We start from the raw sequence: 23,537 nt of genomic DNA, 5'->3' as shown, positions 1-23,537 counted from the left end.
CCCAGCACGGTCGGGAAGGAAGGCGAGAAGGAAGGAAGGAGAGCGCTGCGCGCCTCCCCCTGTAGCTGGAAGCCGGCGCGGAAGGAGGCAGGAAGCGGCTGTCTTTCCTCGACGCCCCTGCCCGGGAGGGAGCGCGATGTGCCGCGACGCCCCGTGAGCCACCGCCATGGAGCCGGAGCCGGAGCCGGGGCTGAGCTTGGGCTGGGCGGCGCTGGTGCTGCTCTTCGCCGCCTCGCTGCTCACGGTCTCGGCCTGGCTCCTGCAGTTCGCCCGCGGCTTGTGGCGAGGACGGCGCCGGCCGGAGAAGGAGGCGCCGTTGCCGTCGCGGGGCCGAGCTGCGGCTGCGGCCGCCGGCCTCTGGGCATCCCTGCGGCGCCTGGGCTCGGCCCGGGAAGCGGCCGGCTCCGAGGGGGCGGCGGCGGGGGCCCGCGGCTTGCTGGCGTCGCTCTTCGCCTTCCGAGCCTTCCGCGAGAACTGGCAGCGAGCCTGGCTGAGAGCCCTCAACGAGCAGGCCCGCCGGCACGGGGTAAGCAGGGACGGGGCGGGGTGGGGACCGGGTCTCCTGGCAGCAGCACCCTCACCCACGCCCAGGCTGCGGGGGCAGGCGCTTGGCTGCCCGGCTCCAGGGGGTCCCGGTGGGGGGGGGCAAGCGGTGCGTCTGGGCAGCGCCCTCGGAGGGTGACACCGAGAGGGTGACAGGTGAGCCACCTGGGCATCGTGCCAGCCTTCCTCGACTGCCTGCTCTTTCCCGGCACTGCCGGACCCCGCGGAGAAAGGGGCGTCCCAGGCTGAAGCCTGCGCGAGGTGGCACCCGATCCCAGAGGGAGGCGCTCTGCACGGGTTCAGAGATCGGTCCCCAGTCCTGCCGGTGGTTCAGCCCGAGAGCCAAACGCAGCAGCAAAGACGAAAGCGGTGCGGGTTCCACTTTCTGCCCATGGAGCTGCCCTGTCGCCGCCGCCGCCTTCGCCAAGAGCTCCCTTTCCGCCCCCGCATTTTGCCCTGTGCAAAGCAGCAGGTTCCTCGCCGGCGCTGTCCACCCACCCCGGCCAGGCCAATTCCCCCCAGAGGTTAGGGCAGCAGCAACGACCGGGGCAGCGTCGCTTTGCCTCTAGGTGGTGTTGTCCTTCGGAGACGGAGGGGAGGCGAAAGTTTTTATTTCTTGCTTGTATGTGCCTTTCCTTTCTCCTTTTGGGAACCCTAAAAGCCCCCCAAAGCTGCTTCCCTTCCGATTGGTGTATAAAAGGTTTCGCGCATTCTCCCCCTCCTCTAATTTCGAAATGCGTTTTTTTAATGGGGGGGGCGTTATTCCATTAAAAATGGCAATAAATGGAAAGTCAGTCCTGATTTTTCCTGGAGAGTAAACCAGTTTGACTCTGGCACCAGTAAAGAAGTAGGGGAGGAGAGGGATGCTTGTGCCATCCGCTTGCATGAGGTTGCTTGGGGTGGGGGCGGCTCCAGGGATCTGCGCATCAAAGTTCCTGGGCTTCTCAGTCTTGCAGGTGCCGGGACTCCAGCCTGCAGGCTCCTGGAACCAAACCCTCTTCCTTGGTGTTTCTGTAAACAACATAATCAAGCGTTTCATTACATCAGCCAAAGGTCACTACAATTCCTTCTGGGGTGGCAAAAGTTTGCAAACAAGGGCAAAATACAAAGAATTACACTAAAGAGCATTGCACTGATAACATGGTGGAGTTGGGTTCATCTTCCTTTTTTGCGGGGCGGGGAGCTGCTCTTCAAGAAGGCATATTAACACAATAGGAAGGAACCCCACTCTCCTGGCTGCCTGGCCAGTGGCATTTTGGTATGTACAAGAGGGCAGGCTGACTCCTCCCAGTGCAAACTGAAACCTTCACTTGCATCTTGTTTAAAGTAAATTATACCAAATCCAAAGGAAAACTGCAGTGGCAGCAGGCGTGCTCCTTCCCAGCTGTGTATGGACAGAAAGCACCTTCCTTTGTGGCGGTGTTGGGGTGAAGGTCCTGTATCTATAAGGGCTTCAGTCTTCGCTTGGATCTTCCCCCTTCCCAACCAAAGGCTTTCTGTGTGAGTTTTCCCTCTCTTGCTGAGTCTCTTCTGCCCCAGCACCCATCGCACGCAGCATCCTGTTAAAGGAAATGCAAGCTGTCTTCTGATACTGTTGCATTCCTGTCGCCCTATTTGGTGTGGCTACAAATTTGTTGATGGAGAGAGCGAGCCTAAGCCAGCGCAGGGCAGCTTCATCATAAACTTGCATAGTAGATGTGGGCCAACCAGTACTTGTGATTCCCCATCTCTAAAACTGGAGTAATGGTGACCTCTGGGAGTTGGTGACTCTTCCTTGGGAGTCTTTTGTGTACCTAGAACTAGGGAGGGACACCTTGTCCAGCACCACTCCTTCAGTGCTGGAAATCCAGAGCTGCTGCTGCTCCCACCTCACTGGGTGGCCTCTGTTCAAGTACTTCCAGCAGGAGAGAGCCCAGCCACCCACCCAGGGTCACTGGTTCTGTTTCCAAGCCGCTCTTACAATCCAATGGGTTCTCCTCGTTTTCAGCCCAAATCTCCCCTCCTGTAATGTAAGGTTATTCCGTCTAGCCCTGCCTTCTGGAGCTGCAGAGAACACCAGTCTTTGCCTCTTGCCTGCAAGAAGAGTACTGTACTCCCATATTCTTCCCCCTCTTCAGTCTTCTCTTTTCCCAGCTAAACCTACCTTGTTCCTTCAAGCTTTCCTCAGGGGACAACTTGCTTTCCATTCCATCTTTTTTGGCATCCTCTGAACCCATTCCAATTTGTTTTCTGTGCTCCATAGCACGACACAGGTGCTTCTCTGTTTTGCTACCTGTACAGAGGCTGGGAGCCATAAATGCCTTTCTTGGACACACAGGATAGCTCAGTTGGTTAGAGCATGGTGCTGAGAATGCCAAGGTTGCAGGTTCAATCCTTGTATGGGACAGCTGCATATTCTTGCATTGCGGGGGTTGGACTGGATGATCCTCAGCGTCCTTTCCAACTCTACAATTCTATGCTTCTGTAACCATATACAACAGAATATAAATGTTATGATTTATATGCATGGTTTCCTGCACTAGACAGATTCCCAGGCAGAAAAATCCTCTTAGGTGAAGCCTGTTGGAAGAACTCAGGATATGCATTAGGTTCACACCCACCTACTTGAGAAATCTGCTCATAACTAGCCAGAGTGAGGAGATTGATAAGGGAGCAGGCATGACTAGCTCACGGGTGGGAGGCAACGTTAGAAGCAAAAGGAATAGAATAAAGATGGCAGCTCTAGCTGTTTCCGCAAGATCTGAATTTTAAACCGGAGCCAGATTGAAAGAGCAACCAGTAATGACCTTTGCAGCGGCAGGGCGGAAACCTAATCACGCTTGCAAGCTGTCAGCTGATCAGCGTGAGAAACCGGCCAGGAGCCTTTCCTGCCCTTTGTGAGGTGCTTGTGTGGTCTCAAAAACAGGTTTCATGTGACCAAACCTCATGTAGGTCTTGGGGTCCTTTTTCATTACAGATATTATGTAAGGAAGCTGACAAATATGAGACACCAAAGCATTCCTATTTTTATTTTGCTAAAGAGCACCCTAAGTCCAGTTGCTTGCTCCATCTTTCCTCTGTGCCCTGTGTGTCTGCTTGGGCTCTCTTGGCATAGCTGGAATATTCCATGCCTGGCAACCAGTTTCCAGGATAGTGGTGGAACTCCTCCAGCTTTTCAGGATAGGCAGAAGCTTGGGGGGTCTCCAGAAGGGACCGACCCTGTTTGTGGAGCTTCTTTTCAAAGAGGCGGCTGCTCGGCTCAAGGCCTCTTAGAATCCTGCTGGCGTTGCTTAACCCCCACTGACAGGGCTGATGAATGATGGTGCGAGCTTAAATGGGAGCTCAGTGCTCTATACCTGAGAAACAGCTGCTGATGTTGGTGCTGCTGTTATCTCTGCTTATCTGAGTGTGTCTCCATCATTGGTGCCTTGGATCTAGATGGCAAGGGCCACAGGGCACTCTCAACACCTGCAGAGCTCTGTTACTCCGGAGGCTGTCCAAAGTCTGATTCTGAGAGTTCTTCAATGCCAGCTTTTTTCATGGTTTTAAATTAAACTGGTTACTTTCCTTTGGTATTTGATCATTTTGTGCTTCTCTGAGTTATCTCCTTTGTGTTCTCTGGATGATTTTAAACCATCAAAATAAGCTAAAACAAAAAAAGGACGTGTTTAGGAATAGGAATTGTCCACTGTTGAGTAATCAGTAGTACTACCAGTCAAGCCCACTCGTTTAACATAGGTGAAATTCAGTTTTAGCAGAGTACTGATGGGCTTTGGTGATTTGCCACTGAAAACATTCTGGCCTCTTAATAAGAAGCTTTTTCTCTCTAACCCCCCCCCCCCCGCCTAATCCACAATGACTGCAATGATGAAGATGATCTTTCATCTGGGGAGCAAGGAGGGGCTTAAGGCCGGATCCTTCTCTGTGCAATCAGTGATGAAAACTTCTCTCTCTCCCTCTGAAAATCCAAGAGGAATCTGGGATAAATGTTCTTTTGGAGGCAACTGGTCTCAGGTCCCCTCTGGATAGGATTATTTTTAGCTCCTTCTGATGTCACAGTTTTCCCCTCTTAGCAATTTGAATTGTAGAGAAGCCATACAGAAATCTATTTTATGGAAAAAACAAAAACCCTGGGATGATTGGGGGGAGAGAGAGCTAATGAGAACTGAATAATAATAATAATAATAATAATTTTCTATTTATATCCCGTCCTCCCCAGCTGAAGCTGGGCTCAGGGCGGCTAACAATTTTAGTTTCATGAAAATGAAAATCCTTAAAAATGTGCTGGGTGGAAAAGATGTGTATGTATGTGGAACTCCTCTTCCTCTTTCCCCCCACCTCTCATTCCCTTTTTGCATTTCACAGTGCACTAGACTTAATATACATCTTTTGCCTCAACCTTTCCCTCTAATTCTCCACCAGCATGTGCAGGAAGGAGACAGCAAGAGCCATTCCCGTTCTGTTTGAGGCCAAGCTCTGTTTGCATTTGGGAGTGTGAAGTTCCTCCTTTTGGGACTGAGGCATCAGGCTTCACATCTTCCAGTGATTTACCACAGACAGCTGACTCAACGAACTTCTGTCATCTTTCCTGCTCATATTTTAATGACTTAAAGCATTATTGCTGCCCAAGCAGATGGGAATCACATTCTTGGGACTCATTAAATAGCAGTCTTTGTTGTTCACAATCATCCTGCTCAGATGACAATGCATCCCAGGATTTCTGGAAGGCATGCAGGGAACCTTACACAACCAGATTAGGGTTAATCTATGAAAGAAGAAACCTTACTTCTAGATATTGGGTCATACTCTGCAGGCTTTCTGTCCCTTCCTGAATATTCTGAGTATTCAAGAGTTCTAGATTTTGCTGGTTCTCTTGATATTGCTGTGCTTTCCAGGCACATCAATCCAATAGTACAGTGGTACCTCAGGTTAAGTGCTTAATTCGTTCCGGAGGTCCGTACTTAACCTGAAACTCTTCTTAACCTGAAGCACCACTTTAGCTAATGGGGCCTCCTCCTGCCGCCACGCCGCTGTAACACGATTTCTGTTCTCATCCTGAAGCAAAGTGCTTAACCTGAAGCACTATTTCTGGGTTAGCAGAGTCTGTAACCTGAAGCGTATGTAACCCAAGGTACCACTGTAATGGGTTTAGAATTCTCATAATTTTTCATGTTCAAGTTTTTGTTTTTATTGGCTTTAATGAAACCATACCAGAAACCAACTGTATATTTCCTAGGTTGCATTTTTATTTCATCCAGGGCTTTTTTTCAGCCAGAGCTCAGCTCTGGTGCTTCTCAGGTGAGCACCATTGCCATTCTTACAGAACAAGGGGAAAGTTTGTGGTGAGCTCCAGCACATCTTTTTCTAGAAAAATAGCCCTGATTGCATCTTATGGTTGCTTTCTCTTGTGTTAAATTCTCACATTTCTTTTAGATGGTGGCTTCTGCTCCTTCTGTGTTGTTCTGTCTTGTTAGAGCAGTCCAGGGATCACTATTCCTGCCCTTTGGGGAAGGAGCCTTGCTCAGTGGTAGCAGAGCACTTGCTTGGTCTTCACCAGGTGACCAGGTTCAGCTCTTGACATCTCCAGTGGGCTGTTGCCAGTCAAAAGAGACAGTACTGGGGCAGATGATGGACAGATTGGAAGCTGCCTTATACTGAGCCAGTTTACGTGAGATAAAATAGAGCTGGCAACATACATGGTGGCATGTCTCTGTCGCTGTGAGGACATGATAAGGATCATGGTAAGGTTAACAGTAGACCTCTACTGGCCACAATGAAAAGGGCTTGACTTAACTTCAACCTCCAAGCTTTAAAGTGTTTAACTGCCCTTGTCAGAATGTTGCTGAATTTTGCCAATTCGGAGAACTTGTGTGAGTCATTTAATGGTGCTCAGAGCTGACTGGAGCAGGGCAGGATTGGGCTCATTTTTCCTTCATCCTAGGGGCTTTGTGGCTTAGAGACCCCAATAGCCCTGCATGCTTGCCATCCTTGGCAACCTTCTCTTTACCCAGTTTCTGTTTCCGTGACTTTCCTTTTTCGGAACAAATCCAAACCTACCTATCCCTAGGCCTTTTCTAGTTATGAGCTGGCACAAGAGGCACCGTTTGGAGAGAATGGAGGCTCACGATTGATCTTGTGCCCTCTGTGCCAGTTGAGCAGTGGTGCCCTGGAGCTACTGCCCTCAGAAACCTGGAGGCTAGAGGTGGCTGCTGTCCAAGGTGCTTCCCTTCCAGAATGGATCTCTGGGTTTTATACCTGCTTGGCTTACAGAAGAGCCACAAGACCCCCTTCCTCCACTCCACACAAAAAGTCATGGATTCACCAAGTTGGTCACAATGGGCTCTACTCCACAAGACAAGCAAACAGCTGCTGAAGCCTCATGGTACGCAATGTAGTCCATGCGTTAGACTGGATTACTGCAATGTGTCTGGAAACTCCAGCTAGTGACTAGATTGCTGGTGAGGGCAGGTGGCTGACAGCATGTGACGCCTCTGCTAATATATCTCAAGGCTCTTGTGTTGATGCACAAAGCCCTGAACAGCTTGGGCCCAGCATACCTTGAGGACCATCTGAGCCCTTGTATCACTGCTTGATCATCTGCAGGAGCACAGTTATAGTTGTCCCCTGTGGTATACAGGTCCAACTAGCCTCAATCAGAAGTCAGGCATTTAGTGTCACTTGTCCCATGAGCTGGGAACATGCTTCCAGCAGAGATTCAGCAGGCATTCATGCTGGTAACTTCCATGCGCCTTTTGGCTTCATTATGCTGTGCAGCTGTTCACATTTTCTTTCTTTCTTTTTCTTTAACTAGCCAGTCGCTTTTGTGATTATTTGTATGGTTTTCCACCCTGATATTTAATGATGCAGTCATGCAGAAAGACATTTGGAAATTAGAAATAAATACGTTATGCTGAAGAAGGTTGTCAAGGAATCAGGCGACCAGTGTGAGGCTGGTCTCTCCCAGAGAGCGTGGCATACTATAAATATAAATGGCTTTTTTGTTGTTGGTTGGGGGAAGATTAATGCCAGGGAAGCCAAAACCTTGTGAAAAAGAGATGCTTGCCTTATAGGCATCTCGGCCTTTGTAAACCAACAGAAGAACCAATGCACACATGCTGTTGGATGCTTCAATCTGCATCCACACAACAACCTTGCACTGATTTTTTGGGGGTGGGGCATGTCTAAGCATCCTCTGAAGGTGTACCTGTGTCTCTCTAGGGAGACCTGCCCGGGTTGTTGGTTGTTATGCTCTCAGTGTTTGTGGTGCTTTGTGGAGTATTTCTGGGCAGGGACCTTCAAGGCTAAAGGTTGAAGACAAGGTGGAAGTGAAACTCATGGATAGGAGGTTGTGTCTCCAATTATATGACCTTGGTTTTCAGAAGGGGGGGGGAGAGGACTTGAGGGATGGTGCCAGAGGCCATATAGAACAAGTGGATTGTGATGAAGGATTAGAAGGAACATAGAGGTGCTCTAGGGCCACCAGATGGGTGGAGTTGTTGGAAGCAGATGGCGGAATGAGTGGGATGTCTTGGGAGATGCTTGCAGAAAGTTTGATGGGGAAGGGAGTATGGCCTGAAAGGCCCGAATAGCTCAGTGGTAGAGCACTGGGTTTTCATTCTGGTACAGTAGCATTTCCAGGTAAGGCTGGGAAGGAATCCCTGCCTGAAACCCGGGAGAGCTGCTGTCAGTCTGTGTAGGCAGCACTGAGCTAAATGGGCCAATGGTCTGATTCATTATAAGGCAGCTTTGCTAAGGACCAAGAGTTTGTTCTGGATCCAGGAATAGTCCAGAAGGCCTTGGTGGAGATGTGGCTGGATTAACAAGAGAGCTGAATAACCCCAAGGGCTAGGGAAGAGCTGCCCTTCCTTGCTGTGTGCTTCAATAGGCCGGGGAAGAGGGAGGCGGAAGGTTGCAGCAGCGTCTGTTTGGACTGGCAAGGATGGTCTGAGTGCCTCTGACTGGGGGCAGGGAGGCCTTCCCTTGCTCTCCCTGCAGTGCAATGGCACCTGACCAGCCAAACCTGTTTTGCTCCAGGCTGGGCTAAGCTGCTTTCTTGGGGCTGCCACAGTAAGCCCTCTTGCAGAGTGGAATTCACTGCCAGCAACCAATGTTTGCATTTCTCCCTGGAGATCAAGGCCTGTTTGGGGAGAGTCCCAACCACGAGAGAGGAGGCTTCCTTCCCCAAGTTGGTGGCAGCAGAGAAAGGCTGTGAGTGGATCTGCCTAAGTGGACTCCAGCGTCCAGAGAAAGGGGCACTTCAACAAACTGGAGGGCAGCAGCCAGCCAGCCATCCAGCCTCTCCTTGCCTCTAGTTGCTCAGAGACTGTCCAACGTGACTGCCAGGGTCCTGCCGAGTGCGGAGGCAGCCTCTGTGCTGCCACTCACTGGGCCAGCTTCCCCCCCACCCCCGGCTCCCATGGCAACTCTGCCTTTGCTTAACCTGCTTGCCTTGGCCAGCCTACGGATCTGAGATTTGAATGGAGGGGAGTGCTGCTTTCACAGCAGCTCCTTGGCTGCTGGGCACACAGTAAATAATACCTTGAGAGGAGGAACTGCAGCAAACTGGGAACTTTCCCTGCTGCTTGTGAAGCACAGAACTCTCTTTTTCCTGCCTTCGCTTTTGCCTTGTTGCCAGGAACTGCCCAGCAGGGCACAGCAATCTCTTCTCTTTCCAAACAGGCAACCACTGCCGGGCTGTTGTTTGAGGAGTTTTTGATTCGGGGCTGCCTGATCTAGTTTTCTGCATGGTGCTTATCGGGTCAAAATAGCACAGACTGCTGATTGCTTACATCTGGGGGAAGCTTCACATGCCAAATTTCCCCATTGTGTTTCGATTCAGCTGCACACAACCCCTGCCAGAAACTATGGTTGCAACCTGTGTGGTCCTCCCTCCCTCTGCCCCAGGACCACTTGAATCTGGAATTCTCCTGTTTCATTCTCACTTCTTCAGTGAAGTCAAGTTTTCTCCTTTCCCCCACGGAATTATGGGGGGAGAACAGTGTTAGAAACCCAGATATATAAGTGAATTGTCAAATGGCATCTTAAACCTAGGTTATGGACACCACAACGGAGTGTTTTTGTGGTGATATTATTATTATTCATTTAATTTCTAAACTGCTTTATATTTTAAAGGGAAAACATCTCAAAGCAGTTTACAACACATTAAAACATCAAATAAAACAATCTAGAATAAAACAAATGCAAGCTTCAAGGAGAATATTTCAGACCCTTCTCTAAGTGACATTTTGCTTTCACCATATTTACTTACCTGCTTGATTTATAGAGCTGCCCCATAGGTGGTGTAGTGGTTAGAGTGTTGGACTAGGACCTGGGAGATCAGGGTTCAATTCCCCGCTCAGTCATGAAGCTCACTGGGTGACCTTGAGCCAGTCACAGCCTCTTAATCTGCCTCACAGGGTCATTGGAGGGATTAACTGGGGAGGGGGACATGGCATGAACCATGTACTCCTTGGTGGAAAAGGTAGGATATACCATATTTTTCGCCCTATAGGATGCACTTTTCCCCCTCCAAAAATGAAAGGGAAATGTGTGTGCGTCCTATGGGGCGAATGCAGGCTTTTGCTGAAGCCTGGAGAGCGAGAGGCGTTGGTGCGCACCGACCCCTCTCGCTCTCCAGACTTCAGGAAGCTATCCGCAATCTTGCGGGCAGCAGCCTGTTCTGGGGGCTGGGCTCAGGGAAGCTCGGGCTGGGGGGGAATAATTTTTTTTCTTTATTTCCCCCCCCCAAAAAACAAGGTGCGCCCTATGGGCCAGTGCGCCCTTTAGGGCGAAAAATACGGTACATGTAATAAATAAGCTCTTCTGCTTAGCTGTTTAAGAAAGCTGGAAGGGTCAGCCAGGTGGAAATGTCAGTTGTCAATCTGGCATCCAGGGTTCTCCAGGTGGTCGCAATTGGACTCATGCCAGTCGCAAAATGCACCTGGCACCTGGGTGGGGTGGGGGGACAATAATACTGATTTAACTTACAGGGTTGTTGTAAAGAGTCCAACTAGATAATGTATGTGAAGCACTTCGAACATTTCGAAGAGTTATACAGTACAAATGCAAAGCCTTATTATTAGATGCTTCCTTTAGGGGTTCTCAAGCTTCTTTGGACTATAACTCGGTGGGGAGGTCTGACTTACTAGGGTCTTCTCTATGGACTGAGAATTGGAAATAACTGGCTTGAAAGTCAATTCTGAGTCCATAAGCCAGAGGTGGAGAAACAGTGGCCTTCCAGATGCTGCTGGACTCCTACAATGCCATTGGCCACATTGCCTTGGACTGATGGGAGCTGGAGGACAGCAACATCTGGATGCTTGCAGGGGATTCCTCGGTGGTCCGTGAGCCTTGTGAAATGCCTCTGCCCATCCCCTGTGCCATGGCTGGTGTGGCAGGGCTTGCCTTGCCTGTGTAGATATGCACCCATTTTCAGCTATTTGTGTTGGGGTTTCCCAGCCTGGGGAGTAACACGTTTTTCTTCTTGACCCAGAGCTCAGTCCAGATTACGTTTGAGGAGGGTCCTCAGCAACTACCGGCTGTCAAGATTGACCACGTGACGTGCACAGACCAGTCGGATCGCAGTATGGTAGGCTGCTGCTGTCATATTCTGATCCTTGTGCTGGTACTTTTCCCTGCCACCACCTTTAGAGGGGAGCACAATGTAAGATCAGGGGGGGAGCAGCAAAAGCCAATGGGAATTTGCTAGCTGGTCTTCACCTTGGCCTTCAGTGCTCAGAACCAAACCACTGGAAAGCCGCCCTGATCCAGACAGCTGCACTGCCCTCTTCCTGCCATTCTTTGCAATGTTCAGGCTCCGTTTTTGGATTGGAGATTCCTGTGTTAATTTGCACTCCTGAAATCGTGGTTGCTTAAAGGGGCTTCTGCCCTGGGCCTGCCCAGCTTTGTTTAGTCTGAGCAGGAAGATTTGGCAGCCTCAGGAGCTATGCGGACTGCCTGACAGGTGCTCTTGACCCTTTCAGTGTCAGATGAAAACATACCAGCTGAAAACTACCAGTCTAACATTCAACCAAGACCAGGGATGTGAAACCTCAGACCCATGGGTAGAATGCGGCCCTTGCAGGCCTCTCTATCCGGCCCTTGGGACTCTCCTAGTCCACACCCCTGACAGATCCTGCTCCATGTCCTCCTTGAAAGTTTTTCCCCATGCTGGAATGTGCCCTTTGATATTGTTGCTTGCCTGTTGCTTGTCTGGGTGGACGTTAGAGGGGTATGTTTGAGTATGTGTGGAAGCAAGCCTACTGTATGGAAGTCAAAATAACATCTGTTGCTCCACCCACTTTTCTTCTGGCCCCACCCACCACTGGCATGTGGCCCTTAGCAGCTGCCTAGAAGGGAATGTGTGGCCCTCTGTCTGAAAAGGATTCCCCATAGACAGTGGGGCTGTGAGGCAGAGAATCTGAAAGGGAATATTTTGGAGAATAATATGGAGCCACAGAGCAAGAAGAATTACCGACGAAAGAAGAATGGAGGATGAAGTTGATGGACTATGCAGAATTAGATGAATTAACAGGAAGGATTTGAAACCTGCATGATCAGAGATTCTTAGAGGACTGGAGTAAATATATGAACTATTTGAAAAGTAATTGTGATGAACAGATTACGCAAGTAGGACTGCAACAAGTTTTGTAAGGTGGATTATTTGAAATATTACAAGAAAGACTATGAAAAGAATTATTAGTTAAGGATAATTAAATGCAATATAGAAATTAAGAAATGCAGAATAAGTGATAAAGAACGAAAAATCATCAGAGGTGTTGACGGAAGATTAAACATTGTATAAGATGAGAAGATACAGTATGTTGTATGACTGTTGGAACTGATATGTTAAAAAATCAATAAAAATGTATATGTATATAAAACAAAGTATGGAGCCACAGAAAACCCCATAATTTGAGGCATGTGGGCATGAGCTATGGGAGTGCACTCTGTATATGGCCAAATGAACTGCCTCCCCAACTTTCCTCCCTGCTTCACGCATTTCACTGCGTGAAGGACTGAGTTGTGGTTAGTGATGTTTAAGACCCCCCACTCCCAGTGAGCGGGAGGGAGGAAGCAGTCAGGGAAGGTCCGAAAGGAGAAGTTAGTAGTGATTAGAGAGAGATGGTGTGAGAGCAGGAGGGAAGGAAAGATACCAAGGAGCATCACCAGAAACAAGCGGAGGCCAACAGGCGATCAAAGAAGAGTTAGCTGTTCTGTGCAGGAACTAGGCAGTGGGTCTTGCATGAATGTTTAATTGCCGCAGCAGCAGAGGCTGGAAGCTCCTGCCGTGACATGGAGAAGACCAGGGCAGAATCTGGGCAGGAAATCAGAAGAGAACCCATGATTGTCAGCAGGCATGAGGAGAAACATATTTGCTGTGGAGAGAATGAGTGTCCCCCACTTCGCACCATAAGCATCCAAGGGGGAATGGTGGGGGGGGGGAGAGGTGTTCCTTCCAAGGCCACATGCTAGAGTGCAGGGTTTATGTTTATGTATAAAATGAGAGAAATGTAGTTGGGGAAATAATTGTTATTTGTTATTTATTTGTTATTTATTTGTTATTTATTTGTTATTTGTTATTTGTTATTTGTTATTTGTTATTTGTTATTTGTTATTTATACCCCGCCCATCTGGCTGGGCTTCCCTAGCCACTCTGGGCAGCTTCCAACAAAATATTAAAATACAGTAATGCATCAAACATTAAAAGCTTCCCTAATAATAATAATAATAATAAAAATAAAATTTATTCCCCAGCCACTCTGGGTGGCTTCCAGCACATATAAAAACATAAGGGTGGTTGAATCATTCTCCCCTACCAGCTGACCCTAGTTGTGCCCAAATGGAGGTTTCTGGGACTGGGCGTAGCGGTAACAACGGACCCCTGACTGTTCCCCTGTACCGTCTTCCCTGCCTGCTGCTCTTTGTCACCTGCCTTCTGGCTGGCCCTCCAGCTGGGCACAATGACCGTCTCTCCCTTCCCGGCTCTCCTTCCAGATGTTGTGTTGCCACCTTTCTGCCAGCACCCTGCAGTTCCCTGTCTCAGTCACTCAGCAGTCTCCAGCTGCCGTTTCCATGGACACCTATCACATCACCTTGGCTGTGCTGCAGGCCCAGGTAACTATGGGTCTGGGGTCTGGGGCTTTCTCTCCTTCCCACCCCTGCCCACTCCACCACTCTGTGTTTCCCTCCCTGCCAGGGAGTTTGCCCTGGGCCACCCTCTGAGTTATTGTGGGCAGAGGCTGCTGCTAGCAGGATTTGTGCCTGGGCGGGTCTGCAGGTAGAGGCCTCTGCCTATTTTGCTTAAGTCTATTTTGCATAAAAGCTTGGGTTGCGATATTGTTTACTTGGGTGCTTTTAGATGAATATTGCCAGCCTACAGATTATACAAAATAGGTGGGTATAAATATCTTTGTGCAGATAATGGTGGTGGTGATGACGATAAGACATTTTTTTTTTTACCTGGGCCAGTTGGAGATCCACCTGGAGGAAATTCAAGATGAAGGGCTGCTGGTATCCTGGGCATTCAAAGACAGACCAGAGCTGAACCTGTCCGTGGTTCCAAGGCTCCAGCTGCGTGAAGTGAGCAAACAGATGAGCAATGCCGGCTGGAAGGTCACACTTACCTGTTCTGCAAGGGGGAGCCAGAGGACTCCACTGGTCCTGATTCCACATGCATGACTGCTTTCGAATTCTTCCCTCCTGCTAGAGAAAGCTCAGTGGCACGCCCCTCATTTGGCTACCGTGTGTGCAAGGCTAGTGAGATTGCAGCACAAACAGCAAAGCAACTTGGCGAAATCAACAAGGTTCATTATGCTGAAAGCTTTAAGGACCTAGAGCCCACTTCATGCAGTGCCTGGAGCCTTCTCCTAAAAACTGCAGTGATATATATACACATGGGGGAGTGGTGCCGGTGGTAATGGGGGCTAGAATTGTAACCAGCGAGGTCAGAGGGAAGTTAAAAGTACAGATTATGCTGAAGCTGATTGGTGACCCTTTGCAAAGCGGTATTGCTCTTAACACAAATAGTCAGCAGTGATAAGCAGTGGATGTTTTTCCATCAGGGCAAATGGGGGGGGGGGCTGCCTTCCCCATTTCACTCTGCCTTCAGCCAGCCCCCACTTGCCTGCCTTCTTCCTTACAAATATCAGCATTGGCTATCAGCTTCCTCCTCCTTGGCCCCTTGTAGAGCTCAAAAGGGAGGAGGATAGGGACAAAACTAGAATTAATTGGTTTCGCCTACCAGCCACTTCTGGTCAGCTAATGAAGACATGCAGCATGCTGAAAATCTGTTACTCTGATTCAAGCCATCAGTAATAGAACCAAACTCACTACCGAGCTTGTCCTGGGCTCACCTCCATGCTCCAGCAGGGTGGACATATGTCCCTGTCTTTCGAGCAAACCTACATGGGCTTGCTTGCTGAACGCGATGCTACATTCAGAGGGAGCAAAAGTGGCTTCTCCATAACATGAGACATCTTTGCATAGGAAAGTGCTGCCAGACTTGCCTTGCTTTTCAGTGGGGCCATTTCTGCAACCTGCTCAGGACACCCCTGAAAGGACCTGCGTTGCGTGGGGTGCTCAAATGAAAGCTTTGTATTCTACAACTCCCGGCACCCAGCTGGTGCTGCAGGAACACTTGATAGGAGCTCCTTTCCAGGGGTCAGTGGAGGGCGCAGCTTGCAGATTTAACATATAGAATAAGAGAAGAACATACGTTTGGAGAAGATTGGAAAACGTTTATTGAATATATGGGGGAAATGTGTACACTTGAAAATGTTGGCAGCATTAAGATAAATTCAACAGTGTAAATAAGTTTTGATGGATACTACAGTGGAATACTGAATGGTTTTATTTTAGTAAAATATGCAGGGATTAAGATATGCAAAATGAACCATGGAAAGAGAAGGGGAGCCATTGATACTTTAAGGATGTTTAAAATAGTATTTTAAATTGTAAAACAGAAAATTTAATTTAAAAATTTATACACACACAGACACACACACACACACACACACACACACACACAGAGAGAGAGAGAGAGAGAGAGAGAGAGAGAGAGAGAGAGACAGACAGACAGACAGACAGACAGACAGACAGACAGACAGACAGACAGAGAGTATATATATATATATATATATATGGAACACTTGATAGAAGCTCCTTTCCTGAGTTCAGTGGAAGTCTTGAGTGTGACACCTCCCTTTGGCTGCAGGTGCTTTTTAACCTTCCTGCAAAGGGGGGACATTCTCTGCAAGAAATGCAGTCTTTCCCACCTTCGGGGCTTGTTTTCTGACCTTATTTTTGTGATCCAGGAGAATGACGGGAAAGTGGACCTGTCCACCATAAAGGACCTGATTGAGGACTCCGTCGTCAGCACTCAGCCTGCCATGATGGTGAATCTGAAGGCCTGTGTAGCTGGCAGCAACGCGGTAAAGATCTTTCCCACATTGGTGTGTCTTTCCCACATGGTATTGCTGTGTGATTGCAGGGTTGGGTAAGGGGCTGGTGGTAGGGGAAGCACATGGACGGCCTCACTTGGGACCAGGAGGAAATTGCCTCTTTGCTGTTGAGTGAGGGGATTCTTCCTTCTAGCCCAGTATGAGTGGGGGAGTTTGGTATCAGCCTCGGCCCAGTATACCTGAAGGAGCATCTCCACCCCCATTGTTCAGCCCGGACACTGAGGTCCAGCTCCAAGGGCCTTCTGGCGGTTCCCTCCCTGGGAGAAGTGAGGTTACAGGGAACCAGGCAGAGGGTCTTCTTGGTAGTGGCGCCCGCCCTGTGGAACGCCCTCCCATCAGATGTCAAGGAAATAAACAAGTATCTGACTTTTAGAAAACATCTGAAGGCAGCCCTGTTTAGGGAAGTTTTCAATGTTTGATGTTTTATTGTGCTTTTCATATTCTGTTGGGAGCTGCCCAGAGTGGCTGAGTAAACCCAGCCAGATGGGCGGGGTATAAATAATGCATTATTATTATTATTATTATTATTATTATTATTATTATTATTATTCCACACCCCTGGATGTAGCTGGCATTTATTGTCAGCCATTTGGTTTTACAGCAAGGATGGGGAGTTTTGGAACTCCAGCTCCCATCAAGCCTAGCCAGGCTAGCCAATGATTGAGAGTTATGCGAATTGTGGTCCAACCACCTCTGCAGGTCCCCATTCATGACTGGAGAGAGTTGGGGCTGTATGTGTCAGTGGTTCCCTGCTCATGTGTTTTCCTTCCTTGTTTATCTCAGGTGTCCTGCAATAAACTTTCCCAGGGGTCCCCATCCAGCACAGCTGCTCCAGTGGTGCCCAAGCTGCTTCTCCAGCATCTGCGAGCTCTGCACTTGGGCTCTGAGGAGACGCGAGGTATGATGCAGGAACAGGAGATGTTTCAGGCCTTTGGCTGCTCTGCGAGGTGAGAGTGAGCACCTGTGTTTGAAGGCATGGCATGGAGCATCCTGGCCAACTTTGGGCTAGGTGTGAAGACCCAACGTTGGCTGTATCCTCTCACCTGCAGAACCAAGCAGGCCAAGGGGTTAAGGCGATCCTGTAAGCAGCATCACTCCATAGCCACCTGCTTGGAGCTTTTCAAAGGGTTAAGACTCTGAATGGAGAGCCAGATTTCAGGGGATGGGTGACTTTAGGAGTGGGGGTTTCCTTTCCAGTCCGCCGCGCATGTGCTGAAAATGTGCAAAGATCTGGGTGGGAATCCAGGTGAGTTGGGCTGGGCAGACAAATCCCTGCTCAGCATGTTGATGCTCAGCGAGTGGCCCCTATTGCTGCTTCTTTCTGGGCAGCCCCTCCCAGGGCTTATCAGGTGTCTGCATGGCATCACCCCAGCATTGTTCTGTGCCCCTTTTAGGAAGTGGGCAGCTGTGCTGCGTGGCAGAGCTGGACAGCCCTCGGCAGCTGAAGAGGACGAAGCTGGTGCCAGCCAGTAGCTCCAGCCCTGCAGCCGAAGTGGAGTGGGCGGACAAGCTCGTTCTGTAAGGAGCAGTGCTTTTTTGTTCTTTTGCATATTTGGGGAAGGGTGTGTTGGCTGGCCAGAACCCAAGGGCTTTCTGGAGTAGGAAGCACCATCTCTGGTTTGCAGCCAGCTTCCTTGGATTGGGTGTCCTGCTGCACCACTTCAGTGCTTTCCCTTCAGCACCTCCACCCAGAGGGGACAGAGCAGGCCTTCATCTTTGTCCCCAAATGGTGCTCTTCCATTTCCCCTCTTACTCTGGAGAGCACTACTCATGGACCTCAAATTTGAGCCTGTGTTTTGCAAGGGGAGAATGTTCTAAACCGCTGAATGCCTGTTTCCTCTTCTTGTGCCTGGACAGGGAACTTGGACCGAGGAGCAGAGAGCTGAAGCTGAGTGTGCTTGGGAGCAGCAGTTCTGGAGAAGGTAAGTATTTTCTGGGACCGGCCGTGGAGCTGAAGATTGCTGTGACCTGTGGGTGGCCAAGGCTGCTGGGCCTGGTGGCGGCTCTCAAATGAGGCATCAGCGACTGGCTGGACACTGAGAAGTGGTGGCTGGATATTGATGAGTGAGCAGTGGGAGCAGCTAGGTTGGAGACTGACTTGGAAGAAGGGATCAGTGATTGGGGGGGTTGGACTAGATGACCGCTGGGGATCCCTTTGAACTCTACAATGCTCTGTTTCTGTGATTTAAGTTGGCATAGCATGGGCTGCTGCCAGCGCCTGGAACCAAGGAGAATCTCCACTTGTGTTCCCACTTTGTTGCTACTCTCTTGCAGATGTGCTCTTGGGATTTGCCACTATCTCGCTGGACTCCCCCTCCAAAGAGCCACGGGGACAGCAGCAGTACGCACTGACCCCCGGAGCTGTCAGGAAGCTGCCTGCAGGAGCAGCCGTTGCACTGGAGGTGAAGTGTGAAGTGACAGGCAGAAGGGGCAAGAACTCCATGCAGGAATCTCTGGAGTAGAATAACCAGCGGCCTCTGCAGGGCTTTCCCTTTTTCAGTTTGAGATTCTGTATGCAGATGTTGGGGAGGGAGAAGCAAGGGACTGAGACTGAAGTGGTCCAGCTGCAACTTACTGGAAGGTCCCCCGCCCACCCCCACCCCTGCTTCAGAGCCATTAACCACAGGTGCCAGCCTCCTTCCTTGATGTTGCCACAGTCCCTTGAGGGCCACGGACCCTTGTCTTCCAACTGAACCAATTGGAAGCTGCCTCATCCTGAGTCAGACCCTTGTGTCCATCTAGCTCATATTGCCTACACTAACTGGCAGCACATCTCCAGCGTTTTGGGCCAGGGTCTCTCTCAGCTCTGCCTGGAGAGGCTGCAGTTGAAACCTGAGTATTTCATGTTTGATGTTTCATTGTGTTTTTAGTATTCTGTTGGCAGCCGCTGGGGCAACCCAGTCAGTTTGGCGGCATACAGTCAGTTTGGTGGGTATAGGGCGGTATATAAATTCAATAAATAATAATAAACGATAAAAATGTTGTTGTTGTTATTGTACTGCATGCAAATCCCTCTCCCAAGGCCGGGCCAGCTTTATGTCAGGCAATTTGGCTGCAGAAAGGGCAAAGCAGGCAGGTTCTGGGGTGCTGGTCTCTTCCTGTTCTGGGGCAAGAAGATCACCCGCTGTTGGAGGGAAGCTGGTTCTGCTGATGGGGAGCTGCTGAGCTGAGTGCCACCCCCGGGGTGTGTCCATGTGACCCCAACTGTCTGTCTGAAGGGTTTGCATCTGGCTCTCTTGGCAGCTGCTCTATCAGGAACTCCCAGAGCTTCAGCTGGCCTCTTCGCTGCGCACCAGCATCACACCCACCAAAAAGATTGAGATGGACCGCACCATCATGCCTGATGGGACCATCGTCACCACAGTCACCACCATCCAGTCCAGGCCCAAAATGGACTGCAAGATTGGTAAGGGGACCTGCTTTTAGGGTGTGCACAACCCTGTGTGTGTGTGTGTGTGGTGTGTGTGTGTGTGTGTGTGTGTGTGTGTGTGAGAGAGAGAGAGAGAGAGAGAGAGAGAGAGAGAGAGAGAGAGAGTGTTAATGCATTCAGAAATGCAGTGGTACTGCTTTGTCTGCTCCTCTGGAATGGCAAAGGCAGCCAAGAGGGACCTGCAGTTGCTGGAGAGGCCCCAGCAATTTATTATGAACCCAGCCTGTTTGCCAAATGGGCCATAGTGATGGGAGTAACACCTGCCTGGAAACAGAGCATCTTATCCAGGATCTGGAAAGATGCAGCAAGTAGCTGGTGACTGATCTGTAAAGGAGATGCACTTGGCAGCAAGGGCTGTGAGAAGCAGAAGGACCTCCTTGCTGCTTTTAGTTGTCCCTGGTGTGGATATCTATTTCTGGGGCAGAGCGCTCATGAGCCTTGGCTTAAAGTTCATCCAACGCTTTCAGGCAAAACATACATGGTGGGTAGGGAAGGATTTCTCCTAATGGAAATGGCCAGCTTCCTTCAGGGCTGTTGGGTAGCAACCCCTCTGCTTTGAAGTCCCTGCCTTCCCTTGGATATTGGGTCCTGTGCAGCAGTACCACTCTGGCATATAACAGCACACCTGCTTTGCGGATACTGGATGCTGAGTTCTATCAGGGCAGGGAATCTTCCACCTCCCCAGCAAGTGAGCCGCATGCCTATTGTCAGAAAGCCTGGAAAGGGTGTTTGTGTGTTGTGTGTGTGTGTGAAGCATCTGTTGGGTCCTGTGACCTTGTTTGCTGATTTTGCACCCCTTTTCTTCTGGAGCCCAGATTCACCCTCAAGGTCTCCATCGAAGGTGGAAGTAACAGAGAAAGTGACCACGATGCTTCCAGAAAATGGCTGTCCCAGCTCTTCCCCCTGCAGTAGTAGTAAGTCACCAGGGAGCCATTTTTTTTGTCCTTGGCCACACTACAAAGAGCTGCAAGGATTAGGTCATGGGTAGGCAAACTAAGGCCAGGGGGCTGGATCCGGCCCAATCGCTTTCTAAATCCGGCCCGCGGACAGTCCGGGAATCCGCATGTTTTTACATGAGTAGAATGTGCCCTTTTATTTAAAATGCATCTCTGGGTTATTTGTGGGGCATAGGAATTAGTTCACCCCCCCCAATATAGTCCGGCCCCCCACAAGGTCTGTGGGACAGTGGACTGGCCCCCTGCTGAAAAAGTTTGCTGACCCCTGGCTTAGGCCAAGTGGCATCCCTTTCCCTGCCCCACCTCGTGCCAGGGGAATGCTTGAAGAGTCCTTTGGGCCCAGCTGGAGATGAACCCATGGAAAGCTTCTCCTCCTCCTCATCTATTTCTTGCTGGCTTGCTTTGTTCCTGTCTTGGAGGAGACCAGGAAGAGCCACTGAGAAGCCTGTGTAGCGTAATTGTGAGAGTGTTGCACTTGGGAGTCCAGGGTTCAAATCCCCCCACAGCCATGCAGCTCACTGAGTGACCTTGGGCCAGTCACCGTCTCCTCTTCCTAACCTACTTAGATTGCTCAGATGATAAAATTGAGGTGGGAAAAAGGGAGGGAGCAAGAGCCACATACACCACCCTGAATTCCTTTGGAGGAAAGATGGGGTGAAGGCAGAGTGCAGAAACTGGCTCACTTTGTATATTAAAAGCAGGCTGCACTTCAACATCTGTTCCGGTCAGTTTGGACCTCCAATCCAGCGTTTCCCAAACTTGGGTCTCCAGCTGCTTGTAGACTACAATTCCCACCATCCCTGACCACTGATCCTGCTAGTTAGGAATGATGGGACTTGTAGTCCAACAACAGCTGGAGGACCCAAGTTTGGGAGCCCCTGCTCTAGACAGTAGGAGTGGCAAAGAAGGAAGGTCTTACACACCTTTTTCATTTGCCCCATAAAGTAATACAGTAACTTTCATATATCCATGCATATCTGTGTGTTTGTGTCTCCTCCAGGAAGCAGCCACGTGTCCAATGGCTTGGACCCAGTGGCCGAGACGGCAATCAGGCAGCTGACAGATTTGACCAATAAACCTGCCAAAAAGACCCCGACAAAGCGAAGTACACTGATCATCTCAGGAGTTTCCAAGGTAACTGCTGATCTGCTTGCTTGGAGTCAGCCATCCTTTCTTAGGAAGTCCCGAATGATGAAGGGGAAGGAAGAGGTGGTCCCGATCAGAGGGTGGGGACAGGGAGACAGTGACTACTTTTGGCTTCTGTTGGATCATTCTTCTCACTCACCAACCTAACCTGACCCCAGGTACCAATTGCTGAAGACGAGATGGCTCTCTCCCTTGGTTACGCTGCTTCGCTGGAGGCCACTCTCCAGGATGACTCCATTGCGACTGGCATATCTGAATATGGGCACAGCATCACTGATGCCACTCAGCAGCTGGAAGCCTCATACTCTGCCCAAAGGGAGCTGGATGAGACGACGCGCTCAGACATCTCCGAAAGGCCCTCATTGGAGGATGTGGAATCCGAAACAGGCTCGACAGGTGCTCTGGAGACCAGGAGCTTGAAAGATCACAAAGGTGAGGCTGAGTGTGTGCCCAGGGGGTGCCCAGAACCTCAGCAAGAGCTTCAACCCATTGCTTTGGCGTCGGAGAAGCTAGGGTGGTGGCATGGGATGTGGCAGAGTTCCCTGGATGTTCACGTGTTTCTCTCTCCCGCTGCAGTGAACTTCCTTCGGAGCGGCACCAAACTCATCTTCCGGAGGAAGAACAAGCAGAAGGAAGCCGGCCTCAGCCAGTCTCATGATGACTTGCCCAATGCCAGTGCTAGCTCCTCTGGCAGGAAAAAATCTGGCAGCTTCTCTCGGCGCCTCATCAAGCGCTTTTCCTTCAAGTCTAAGCCTAAACCCAAGGCCAACGGGAGTACATTGGCCATGGACAAGCACTGAGACGTCAGTGATCAAACAGTGTTCTCCAGGAGCCCCCTTTTGTCGAAGCTTTCCCCACTCCGTATCTACATCACAGCCCAGTTTCTCTCTCCTCCAGAGCCTACCTGGATGGTTGGTGTTTGATGTTTGGAGCTTTTGCCACATAGCTACTGTGAATGCCGCTGCCTCCCAGAGGAACAGATGGCACACAATGGCCCTGTTTGTAGCTGATCTGTGTGCTCTGTCTTGGCATGGCGGGGGATGCAGACCCCCACGCTACCTTCAGCCTGAATTTGAAATTCTGGGAGTGCGCGAAGGAGAAGACTTTGGTGGTTGGCTTAACAAGAACCCCTCTCTCTGTGCTGGGCCTGTGTTAAGACATGGTTACAGGGGATGAGGTAGCAATTGATGCCAGCTTATCTGGCTACGCTGCTGGTCTTTGCCCGATTTGTGTGGACACGTCAAACGGGATGAGCCTCCTTGAGCAATCCAGTGGCTTCTTTCCTCTTCCATGGAGGCAATGGAGGTCTCCATAGTAGGAACTCCCAGTTGTGGTCCTCTGATACAGAGGCATCTGCTGCCACTGGCTCCTACCTGGCCTGTGTCTTATGAAGATGAGAAGGGGACCCGGCACAGTGTTTGGGCAGGGAGAGGCCTCTGCCTTCTATAGAAAGAAGTGGCTCTTTCTGTGTTTTGAACCTTCTCTCTGACAAACTGGGATTAGCTTATGTGGAAGGACCGTTGCCGATCTGCCCTGCGTCAGGGCATGGAAGAGAACTTGGTACTGCAGGAAATGGCTTCCCAACTCCCTTTGAGCCCGGAGAAAGGTCACTCCAGCAGAAACTTGTGCTTGACTCTGAGTAGGGCAGAGGGCTGAAGCAGCTCTCCCAAAATGAGGCCTTGTGTGTACCTGAGTGAAGTTGAGCAGCACCTTTTGTAAAATCCTGCCGGATGCGACCAGAGATCCTGACAGGCAGTGTGTGTGATGGGAGGGAGGGAGGGAGAAAGGGAGGGAGGGATCTGCTTAGGCTGGGCTGGTCCCTCCCTGCAGCTTACTGAAAACAGATGAGGGGTGGGGGCGGGGGCGGGGGCTAAGGAAACGAACTCTTGGGTCATCCAAAAAGTCAGTACTCAGGTTTTGCAACAATTGCGGAAGACACTTGCCCGAGACAAAATGTATTTTTCTTGGAAGCAGAGACTGCAGGGCATTTTAGTCCAAGGAAGATGCTGGAGAAGCCCAGCC

General features: G+C 50.2%; 1 protein-coding gene across 1 annotated transcript; it reads left to right on the top strand.

The window, feature by feature from the left end:
• Positions 1–19: 19 nt before the first annotated feature.
• On the top strand, positions 20–23,287 carry C2CD2L (C2CD2 like). Its single transcript, XM_053366409.1, has 14 exons — positions 20–526; positions 11,015–11,110; positions 13,519–13,638; positions 13,993–14,103; positions 15,837–15,953; positions 16,767–16,881; positions 17,378–17,501; positions 17,841–17,905; positions 18,258–18,385; positions 19,227–19,389; positions 20,229–20,327; positions 21,370–21,503; positions 21,674–21,947; positions 22,092–23,287. The coding sequence occupies exons 1-14, from the start codon at positions 167–169 to the stop codon at positions 22,313–22,315; spliced, it is 2,130 nt and encodes a 709-aa protein (XP_053222384.1). The 5' UTR covers positions 20–166; the 3' UTR covers positions 22,316–23,287.
• Positions 23,288–23,537: the final 250 nt, after the last annotated feature.

The sequence above is a fragment of the Podarcis raffonei genome, chromosome 15, assembly GCF_027172205.1.
Source record: "Podarcis raffonei isolate rPodRaf1 chromosome 15, rPodRaf1.pri, whole genome shotgun sequence".
Taxonomy (NCBI): domain Eukaryota; kingdom Metazoa; phylum Chordata; class Lepidosauria; order Squamata; family Lacertidae; genus Podarcis; species Podarcis raffonei.
The sequence above is the reverse complement of the archived record's forward strand: the minus strand, read 5'-3'. Positions and strand labels throughout refer to the sequence as shown.